Source organism: Berghia stephanieae, chromosome 6, assembly GCF_034508935.2.
Source record: "Berghia stephanieae isolate SIO BIC M18660-M18661 chromosome 6, UCSD_Bste_1.3, whole genome shotgun sequence".
Classification (NCBI taxonomy): domain Eukaryota; kingdom Metazoa; phylum Mollusca; class Gastropoda; order Nudibranchia; family Aeolidiidae; genus Berghia; species Berghia stephanieae.
In genome coordinates this window covers 15575051-15586977 of record NC_088365.1, presented here as the reverse complement: position 1 = coordinate 15586977, position 11927 = coordinate 15575051, and the positions used below count along the sequence as shown (strand labels likewise).

General features: G+C 37.7%; 1 protein-coding gene across 1 annotated transcript in view; it reads left to right on the top strand.

Annotated features, from left to right (window-relative positions):
• LOC144974564 (S-adenosylmethionine sensor upstream of mTORC1-like) overlaps positions 1-10155 on the top strand; it is a 33754-nt gene extending 23599 nt beyond the window's left edge. The window contains exons 4-7 of the mRNA XM_078917554.1: positions 4922-5234; positions 5741-6051; positions 8405-8519; positions 8940-10155. Of these exons, the coding sequence (XP_078773680.1) occupies positions 4922-5234; positions 5741-6051; positions 8405-8519; positions 8940-9167 (967 nt within the window). The 3' untranslated portion in view covers positions 9168-10155. The remainder of the gene's footprint in view (positions 1-4921; positions 5235-5740; positions 6052-8404; positions 8520-8939) is intronic.
• Positions 10156-11927: the final 1772 nt, after the last annotated feature.

The following is an 11927-nucleotide window of genomic DNA, read 5'->3' as shown; positions in this document are numbered from 1 at the left end:
GAGATAGAAAATAATCGGGTGTGCAAACCTTTGCACCTCGGGCAATTTGTTTGGACAAGCAGCTCTAGTCGTGACACACACACACACACGCACGTACACACACACACACACACACACACACACACACACACACACACACACACACACAGTCACTTGGGTTCAGTGGGGTCTGGCCTGGTCGTTTATTTTAATTTCAATAACATTCCTTTTTATTTTTCAACGATAAACAAATATGAAATACCAATAAGCTGTTTTTGGTTTGTTTGTTTTTCGTGGGTTTTTTTTTTTCTTTTCTTTACGCAAAAGGAAGAGTTTGGGTTTTGTTAATAAATTCAATTATCTTTAAGGAAAGGGTAAGTCTACGTAAGGATATTTCTTGTCTAGAGTTTATTTTGTATCTTTGGAGGGGTGGGGGGGGGGGGGGTTAAATCTATTTGATTGTTGTTGATGTTTGGTGGTAATGTTGCTGCGTGTTTGATTATCTCACTCAACCCTAACACCGACTATATCCGTTAAACTGGGTTACTTTTACCCCATGCCTATTTATTACATTTTTCAGAGACAAATTATAGGCGTAGTATCAAAGCTTTTGTTTCTAGTTTTTATATGTTGATGGTAGTTGAATTAAACTATCTATGTACATGCTCATTTTTATTACAATTTTTTTTCCAATTTTGAAAAGTAGCAAAAATCTTTTGGATTGAGTGAGTTATGGTTTTGATCATATGAATATGATTTATTCGTTATGTCCAGTTAATCCTTTCTGTGACCTGACTTTAAAAAAAAATACAGTCTTCTTGGCACGCCGATGGTGAGATGGAGATAAAGATAAAGGGAGTAAATCTGACTCATGATGAGATAATAATGTTATGCCATCAAATGATATGCTCAAATACCACACACGGTTGTATAATTTAACCCTAATAGACACCAATGTTATTTGGGTTCTCGTGCAGAGAACACTAGCTACTTCCGTCAGACAAAACGAAATGAGCATTCGTTCTGAAACAGAATTTACTCGTCGTCTAATTTTTAACCAAAAAAAAAAAAAAGAAACCAATTAATTAAGGTCGCGTAAGATGAAATCAAATATTAAATTGGACCCAGTAGCGTCCTCTGATTGGATGCCACCGAAGGGCGAATCAGTGACGTCACACTTACGATGAATGGGTTTTGGACAACCTTACTTATTTGAAGGTCTGATAACACCAATTTTTTGGGGCAATTTTCATTGTTGTAATAGAAATACTCTCAAACCAATGTAAAAAATAGACTCCATTGCAACGTTAAATTAAGTCCCTGATTGCGTTCTGTTATCAAACCTGTTTTTGATAAAAACAAAATAAAACAAAAAAGTCAGAATGAGGTTTGTTTTACGTAACATAACATTCAAGGTCTTTGGTTAAATACAGGTTAACGTTACTGATTCATTTTGTTGCTGTACTTTTGAATCTAAGCTTTTTGAAAACGACCTCTATGTGCATGAAGCGACGTGTACATATATGCAGGTCGGACATCCGAACCCACTTATGGGCCTAGTTTAACATTGTTATAATGGGCAATATTTAGCGTCATTTTTTTTAAATTTTTTTTTTTTAGATTTCCATTACAACAATGAGCCCATAGGCAATTGGGTTATCAGACCTGCAAATAAGCGCACGTCGGCGGCATGAAACAATTCCAATTCCTTCTTTATTGATCTCTTAAAGGCATGGGCTGGAGGGAGAGAACAACTTAATTCTGTATGTTCTTTATAGAACGTATATTCTTCGAACAGAGTTTCGCTGTTGCAATTGGAAACTGATGTCAATGTCGTATCAGAAATAGATGGAGATAAAATACTAATACTAATGTCCCTTTTCTACTTGACAAGCAAGAGATATCTACTTGTTGAAATTCACTTGATTAGGAAATTTGAGTTAGCGTCAACGTAATCAAAAGTATAAAGTTTAAATTTGTTAAAATGTTAATGAACATTTATTTTACCTCAAGCTATACGTTAAGCCTAAAACTGACTTTGAAGCCTCGGGTTCACCCCGACGTTATACCATCTTGAGATGATTGGTCACGAATAGGACAAAACATGAAACCTGCCAGGCGATTATTCCTTTGTTTTGTATTTTTTTTTTACTTTTTTTTTTTGTTTGTTTTTTTTTTTTTTTTTTTTTTTTTTTTTTTATAAAAGCAATGGCTGCTTTACACCGGGGGGGGGGGGGGGGGGGGGGGGGGGCTTCGAATTTAATATCAAGCGGACATGGTAACGAAAAATGTGTGCGAAATACTCTTCAACAGTCGTAACGTCACTTCCCTCGTAAACGGCGCATGGTAACCTAGTAGCTGGCTCTAAACTATCGGAACAATGGCGGACGCCCTTGTGAAATATTTCTCCGACGAGCATAAAAGCGTATCCGGAGGAGAAAAAAAAAACACATAAATTTCATGTTTTGACTTTTACACATTCTGATCACAAGACATATGAAAAGTTCTAGCCAGCATGAATAATAAAAAGTTCAGATTTTCTTTGTTTAGAACCAAGATGGCCGCCGTTGCCGGGCGGCGTGACATCAGACAATTGAATCCAATTTCCTTTCCTGGAAAGAGCATGCCACCGCAGTGCTTTATCACTGGCTGGTTGAACTGATGCGTCTTGCATTTCAGGGTCCTATTCCGAGTCCAAAACGCTACTACCTCCCATAGTCGACAGGGAGGTACATACTGTGTCTTCTACCCCCCTATATGTGTTTTCCAACATGCTTTCTGTCTTTTTTGTCTTGGAATGAGATTACATGGTTTTGTCTTGGCCCAGGCCGGAGTCCTAGATGGGAGGGAAACAGTCGAATGCACAGTTATTGTTTTGGGAGATGATATTTTTTTCCTTGTAAATCATCTCTCTGTTATGCACTGCATTATGTTTCTTTATATTATGTATGATTTATAAAACATTTGAGTATTCCTCTTAATGGGGTCCTGTGCTTGTGTCTGGATGAGACTTTTAGTGATCTCAAACTGAAGTACTTTGATGGTGTGCTCTTGGAATCTACATCTGTTCCCTATTTGAACCCATTCCCCTTTGTCTCACCTTTTCTTTTGTGCTTTAATTGTAATTCTAGAACTTTTTACTATCCCATTTTCTTCCTTTTTACTGGCGCTGATATGACCTTAATGTGTTGTAAGCGCCGTAAAACCCTTAAAAACAAAACAAAACAAACAAGACGCTACTGTTGCACTAAAATCTTGTGATTGTCCCATCTTATTCCATCCATCTATATAATTTTCTTGTTTATATTATAACCGTAAAGTGTGACACGCCTTGTTAAAGTTAAACTAATAAAAACAGACAAACAAGCCTTTCTCTTCTTCTTACCTCCCCCAGTCAAAATTCCAGCTCGATTGTCTTAAATTTAAATGCTAAATCACAACTTAGCATCGCGTTTCTAATGAGGAAAACCCCCGATGACACATTGAATGCATAGCCCGAGTTGTGGGTAACACTTTACTCCGAGACGCGGGCAAGGCCATAGTTCGACCACATTCACCCTCGTTAACCCTTACGTCTACAGCTCTCAACAAAGCGATGCTTGGGATTTTACAGGTATTTCCAAAACACAAGCTTCGAAACAGCACCTTCCAGTTGACTCGTTAATGAGGGATAGACACCACGACAGCAGAACGTTTTACCCGTTGACGGATAAATTATAAGCTCGAACCTTGGATGTCCGTATAAACGTGTTTATGGGGTCAAAATTATTTTCATAAGCGGTAATTCAAACTTCTTAACTACTCGACGGTTAAGACTGTTGTGCGGCCATATGGTTTTGTAGTATGACACTCGCTTTCGGATCGGGAGGCATAGTTGGAAAAGACTCTTTACTCACATTCCATTCTCTCACAGTAATCGGGTGTAAAATGAGTATTTGGTCGTTTACAGCGTTGTCTCTGTCCGAAAAAAAATGTAATATCGCCTAACAGGCGTCGTGTCATGTCCTACATGTTAAGTGTTGCTGTTGGTCAGGGACACCTTGTAAAGCGATTTGAGCAAGTTTAGTGGATATTGCGCTATATAAAAGCTCAATTTAAAGTTAGATCCAAATTTTGTTTCCCATTCGGAACGATATTGTCTTTTTCCCCCTCTGGTGTTATCGTTTTGGCGAGCTGACGGTGTAAAGGTTTTAATACAAAGCTCTGTCAAACTCACGAGAAAATAAAGCCAATTTGTAAATTGGAGCCCACAATTCAAGAGACGCTACCCTTTTTATTGTTAGAACGCATAAGGAATTAAATCGATTACCCCTCTTTTATTATTGAATATTATAGTCGGGACGGGTCGTAGACAATCAAGGGGGGATAAACACAGTATAAGCAAGGAACCTCAATCGTGATTGTTGCCATGGAAATACTCTCAAACGAATGTAGATTTTGTCCATTACAACAATATAAAAGTAAAAGCAAGCCCATAATTACGTTTGGTTATCAGACCTGCAAATGTGTGCAGGAAATAAGTATGAAACGCATAGATGATTAGTTTAAAGAAATATTTAGTTGTTTCAAGCAATGTCACATATGTGAACTGTATCATTCTTGCCTTGCTCTCATTTTTGTTTTCGATATTTAAAAAAATGATAAGAAAATCTTAAAAGAGTTCTACGTATTTACTTACATGCGTTAAATAGGTAGAACATCAGTAAAATTTGAGGTTCTCAAAAATACTTGTAACACAATTTGGAACCTTCTCTATTCCCACCCCCACCCCACCCCTGGCTATACAAATACACAATATATTCTTCCCTGAGGAGATTCATTCTTCCAATGAAAGGGCCAGCAGCGAATACTTTATTGTGTTAAGTTATATTTATTTGAAAACAAAAGCAGATTTGATTCAAGCCATGCACGTTTTATATTTATTTTTGTTTCTCCTTCTAAGACCAAGCGATGTGCCAGTCCTAAGCTGTCAACCCTCTGTAGATGGTCCTACCTTTAAAGATTCAAACCACGACCAATCCAGTTTCCCCCAAAATGCGCATCATTCTTTTAAAACCAATTCAAGTTCAAGCCAGATCAGGCCAGAGGATGGAAGTCCATCAGGAACATATCATCAACCTGACACACCTCCCAATATTGATGTTTCAAGTCACCCAACCCCTCTACAGCTTTTGGATGTGGGAAGCTGCTACAATCCTTTCAGGACCTATCCCGATTTGGACCCAGTAGCTGTGGATCTGTACCCTGCTGACAGCGTAAGTTCTTATTGGGGTGTGATGTGTGTGTGTGTTGGGGATTGTGGGGGGGGGGGGGGGGGTATATTCAGAAACTCATTGACATTATTGTTAGATTTGTCTTCATCGTCGTCATCATCATATTCATAGTGATGCCAAAACTCCGGTTTCACAGGAAAAAACTCGGGTCCAGAGCAAACAATTCCGGGTTACGGGCAACTTCTGTCAAATTCCGGTGAGGTCAATTTGTCCCAAGGATTCCCCCCCCCCCCCCGCCCCCTTTCCAACCACCACATCATCATCACTGCCACTACTACTACAACCACCACCACTACATCATAATCACTACCACGACTACCAAATCCACATCATCACTACCATTACACCACCACCCCATCATCATCACTACCACTACTTCAACCACAACCACTATCATCTTCATCAGCATCTTCAACTTTTATCTTATTTGTTTCATTATTATGACTTATCATTATATTTATGTCTCACTATTATTGTTTCCACCACAGACTGTTCTTCAGTGTGACTTTCTCAAGCTCATTATCACCCCTTCTAGTAACAGCATCGCTTGCCAAGAGAACAAGACTCATTTCAAAACAGATCAATGCAAATCTCAATCAGACATCTTGAATCACCTACAACTACCACAACTAAAAAGCCCAGTGCAACAACTGCCAGCGTCTAGTTTTGATGTGGTTGTGTTTTGTCTGTTGCTAGAATACTTCCCCTCTCCCCTCCAGAGAGCTCAATGTTGTACAAAGGCCGTGCGTCTCCTCAAACTGAACGGACTGCTGCTCATCATTAGTCCGGACTCTAAAAGGTAAAAAAGATAAAAATTGTATTTGCTTAGCAGTCATTGACCATGCTCTGAGTACATATTTATTTTTTTTAAACAAAAATTATTTGAACTTTTACATAGCACAATATTCACTTCATGTGCTCAAAGCACTTACAAGGGTTCCAAGCCAACATTGAAGACAAGATATGACGCCTACAAGTCAAAGATTTACCAGCTTTGTGCCCATTCTAAACGTGAGTACAGTATGAGAAAGTAAAAGCGTTTTCCAAGGACTCAACTTTGTGCAGCTCTTACACTTAAATATCTTTTGTAATTTTTACTTATATAATTTGAGTTATCAAAAACCAAAAAGGTGTTTTCTGTTTCTTAAATTTCAAACAACTTTGATTCCTAACTCTGACCATTTTGACTTTAAGCTCAGTTTTCTTCATTCTGACATAACACAAATTGACGCAGTGGGTTACAATCAAATGTCTGTTCTAAGGGCAAACATTGCCTGAGAGTGTCCAATAGCTGGTGTGAACATTCAAACTTGATTTAGGCCATGAGTAAGACCACATAAGCCATACCTTGAATGATAATAGATGGCCTTTGTATAGCGCATTTTCAAAATTAGATAATGCTCAATGCGCTTTATTTGCAGTGACACTTAGAAAAGGGAAAATCTTTTTTGTATCACTCGAAGTCCATAAAGTCTTATGGTGTCTTACAAAATGCATTATAACCACAGGGTCTTTGCAGGTGAATAAAGCTGTAACCACACAGAGCCTCAAGGGTTCCATCTGACACTCAGCTGCAGAGATGGTACTCACACCAGTAGTAGTGGAGGTCTAGTTGTTTGCAAAAACTGTCGGGGTTAATGAAATATTCTATATTTACTCATTTTTAAAAAAGCATTTTCTCAGTAGTAGTAGTGTCGTATGGTCTTCACACCTCCAAGTGCGACTCATTCAGCCATTTGATGTAGTCGTCATCAGCTTTGTGGATAGCAGGATAGCCGCCCTCTATGGATGTTGATGGACAGTGAAGTACCACATGGTCGATGTCCTAATTTGGAGCGTTACAGGCTTGGCATGTTGGTGTTGTTATATAGCTCCATTTGTGGAGATTAGATGCTGTTCTACCATGTTTAGATCGTAGTCTGTTACAGGAGGACCACTGTTTTCTGTTTAGTGTGTAGAAACCTGGGAGTGGTGTTGCTGTAGGGTCTTCGATTAGATCACTGTTTTTTGGTTTGTTTTTCTCCCATTCAGTTTTCCAGCCATCAGAGAGGTCGAAATGTTCTTTTTTGGATTTGTAGAACGGTTTGCGAGATTTTAGGCGTGATGTTGTGGGGGCTGATTGGGTGATTATTCTGAGTGGAGTATTTGATGCTGTTTTCTCCAGTTTGTGATATTGTTTTTGTGTCGCCTCTTCTCTTCGGAGATGGGGAGGGGCAATTGCGCTCATTATTGGTAACCACGAGATGGGAGTTGATTTCAATGTGCCAGAAATTGTTCTCATGGTGTTATTTAGAGCGGAGTCTACTATTTTGGTGTGAGTGGACCTTGCCCAGACAGGGGCACAGTATTCTGCTACACTGTAACAGAGTGCTATAGAGGATGTTCTGAGGACTGATGTGGAGGCACCCCAGGAAGTTCCAGCAAGTTTTCTAACAATACTGTTCCTTTTCTGGAGTTTATGTGCAGTATTTTCTCGATGTTTCCTATATGTGAGGGACCGGTCCAGGATTACGCCGAGATATTTTGGGTTTTGGTCGTATGGTAACGTAGAGTTATTAGTTGTGACATTTATTTGTTGGTCAGCTTGATGGTTATCTAGATGGAACAGAGTACTGACAGTTTCTCAGTGTGATGGGTTTTATCTAGTTTGCATCCCATCTGTTCATTTCAATACATTAGTTTATTGTTTTCTGGAATTGGTTTGTTGTGTTTTATATATAAATAAAAAAAAAAAAAAAAATATTAAAAAAAATAAAAAAATATATATATATAGTGCTGATGGTTTTCCTCGGATCTGCGGATATCCGCGATTTTGGAGTCCAAAGGAGGAATTTCCTCCTTTTAAAAATTACATTAACTCGAAACAATGTGCTAGCAATGAGAGTTAATGTGCGGTGGAACACACAAGTGCAGTTTCCCACTCTCAAAAGTTAGCTAGAGTATCAATGATAGTCTATCATCTCAATTGCTCTAAAAGTGGGGTTTAGTGCAGTAAAAATGGGGCTTAAAGGCAATCGTTCAACATTTTCCTACTTTTTCACTTTTTTGTCACCATCTGCACTGATATATATAAATATATATATATATATATATATATATATATTTTTTTTTTTTTTTACTTGTATACCAATGCCATGTTTTTATATCTGTAGTTCTCACCGAAATGCTCCTTTGATGAAATCTTGGAGGTCAGCACTTGCAATGCTTGGAATGACTCGATGGAAATATCACAAGAAGCAGCATCTACACTGCATGGCCTTCAGAAAGGTATATATACCAGTTCTGCTGAACCACCTTTTTTTTTAGTTCAGCTAAAAAAGGTTTCACTTCATTTATCAATAGAAGACTCAGGTTTGAGACTTATGACAAGAAGTACGAGTTTTCTGGCTATATTGACAAAAGGGTGTTTGGTTATGGGATGGCAGCGATGTTGTCTACCATATAAATGAAAAGATACGAATGTAGTGCATTCTGAGAATGTTAGGTTTCACAATGTTATTTTATATCAATGCCTCTTTTTTCTTTTTTTTTTATACATTTGTTTTAGTCGAATCCAGAGGAAGTACAAAGTTATTTTGTTCCGTTTTTACAATCTCTTGTATTATGTATTTTCTAACAAGTGAAAATAAATTTGAAGAAAAAAAAATTGTTGAGGTTGTTTATCTTTTTTTTTCCCTTATTTCACAGGTGTCAGAAAGTGTCGTTGACATTGATAATGTTAGCACCACAGAAAATCAGATCTCTCAACTGTTATACATTCCTCAAGACTTTACAGATGCTTGTTATGATGATGTCGTACAGCCCAAGACAGACCACGAACAGAAAGACTATCAAAAGACTTGTCAAGAAAATGAAGATTTTCGGTCCTCTGTTATTGAAGAATTACCCATCTTCTGCGATGATTTTGATTTTTGAATATTGGTAGAACAATTTTGTTTTTAATCTAAAAAAAAAGATAGTGAATCGACTTATTAACTGATGTAATTGAATCTTATAATACACAGAGACCCCATTCTTCCACTATATAGCGGAATTCCGCTATCCTTGCCAAAACTTGTTGACCTGCCAGGTAAGAAATTTGATTTGTCTCAAATAATGAATATTGTAGAGTAGCTGAAACAACCAGTAATTAAATTTAAACTGACATTATAGTGTTATAAAACTGAGGACATCAGTGTTGGCCGATATATTTCAAATTCTACATGGCACTCTCTATCTTCTCCTTTTCAGCTATTTTCCATCCTTTTTTGAAATTCGAGAATGGGGCCTTTGAATACAATTTTGATGAATTGGGCATCATTGTCTTTTCTTTGGCCTGAAAATAATGCAAAATCTGATGTTAAAGGGAGCAATGTTTTTTTAATCTGCTTGAAGTTGGCATTGTCCTTCAATTTATTTAGCACTCAGTGCAAAGAAAACCACACATTGATTAGAAAAGAGGGCTTCCTCCTCTATACAGCTATGGGTAGGTCTTTACTTTTGCCTATCTTTTCGATTACCTCATCTTTGCATTTTCGCATATGTGATGCGGCACAGGTAAATCATGACAAATGACTTTTTCTTAAGTTATAAGATGGCGTCACCACTTTAAAACTCAGTTCTTGCTGAATAAGGGGCTTTTAAAATTTTTGTTATATCTTAAATAGGAGATAAGTTACTATAATTTGAATGACGAAATGGGAAAAGACACAAACTGAGAAAAACGCGCTTAAAGATTAGCTTTGGATTTATATCTATTACTGAACTTAAAATTTTATAAAAACTATGATAATGTGGTAAAATTTTGAAATCAATTCAGCTGTCACTGTACACAATTGAGTCAGTTAAATGTTACTTTACAGTCCATAAAAACAAAAACTATGATTGCTACACAATCCTATAGAAAATCAAGAAAGAAAAAAAAGCATTACCGAAAAAAAAATATTAGTTTCGACTTTTTTCGTCTTCCTTTTCCCTTGCCACCTAATTTCGGGGCTTGGGCAACTGGTGGTATTAGATTATTTGTTTCTTCAGATAATTGTTCTGGCTCTTTTGATGATGGTTTGGGGGCAATAGTGTCCTGGTAAATGGGGTCGACAAAGGGACGAATCTCGTGGTACAGGTACCATTGTGTTGATGTGTGAGGTCAGCCGGAGGAACTGGTTGAGAGAGCTTACCCCAAGGAGGATTTGTGGCAAACGCGATGTGTTGTACAGTTGCCTCTGAATTGGAATATAATTTTGTCTCAACACCATCAAAATCCTGGTGAACTCGAAAGATAAGTGTTTGATGCCTAGCATCTTTTTATAAAAGTGACTAAGATATCCAGTCCAATCATACCCTGTTCATCACAAGTTTGTGAAATGACTTAAGGTATTGTCGTCAAATTCTCTGATGCAGTTTACTTTCGTCTTCCTAAAAAGACACTTTATAATTCCGAAGCCGCAGTCAGGACTAAACTTGAATAAATATACAGTATCACTTCCTCCTGGAGAAATGGAAAATTTTCTGCTGCACCATGTGGCCTTGATGATGAGACTCAAGATCAAAATCCTGGTGAACTCGAAAGATAAGTGTTTGATGCTAGCATCTTTTTATAAAAGTGACTAAGATATCCAGTCCAATCATACCCTGTTCATCACAAGTTTGTGAAATGACTTAAGGTATTGTCGTCAAATTCTCTGATGCAGTTTACTTTCGTCTTCCTAAAAAGACACTTTATAATTCCGAAGCCGCAGTCAGGACTAAACTTGAATAAATATACAGTATCACTTCCTCCTGGAGAAATGGAAAATTTTCTGCTGCACCATGTGGCCTTGATGATGAGACTCAAGATCAAAATCCTGGTGAACTCGAAAGATAGATGTTTGATGCCTAGCATCTTTTTATAAAAGTGACTAAGATATCCAGTCTAATCATACCTGTTCATCACAAGTTTGTGAAATGACTTAAGGTATTGTCGTCAAATTCTCTGATGCAGTTTACTTTCGTCTTCCTAAAAAGACACTTTATAATTCCGAAGCCGCAGTCAGGACTAAACTTGAATAAATATACAGTATCACTTCCTCCTGGAGAAATGGAAAATTTTCTGCTGCACCATGTGGCCTTGATGATGAGACTCAAGATCAAAATCCTGGTGAACTCGAAAGATAAGTGTTTGATGCCTAGCATCTTTTTATAAAAGTGACTAAGATATCCAGTCTAATCATACCCTGTTCATCACAAGTTTGTGAAATGACTTAAGGTATTGTCGTCAAATTCTCTGATGCAGTTTACTTTCGTCTTCCTAAAAAGACACTTTATAATTCCGAAGCCGCAGTCAGGACTAAACTTGAATAAATATACAGTATCACTTCCTCCTGGAGAAATGGAAAATTTTCTACTGCACCATGTGGCCTTGATGATGAGACTCAAGGAGGGCGTCCAACTTAGCAATGGCATTTGAGATCTCTCCACTGCAACTTCTCAGCATGGCATACAACGAGAGCGACTGTCCTGAACAACGGGATGCCTAGCATCTTTTTATAAAAGTGACTAAGATATCCTGTCCAATCATACCCTGTTCATCACAAGTTTGTGAAATGACTTAAGGTATTGTCGTCAAATTCTCTGATGCAGTTTACTTTCGTCTTCCTGAAAAGACACTTTATAAGTCCGAAGCCGCAGTCAGGACTAACCTTGAATAAATATACAGTA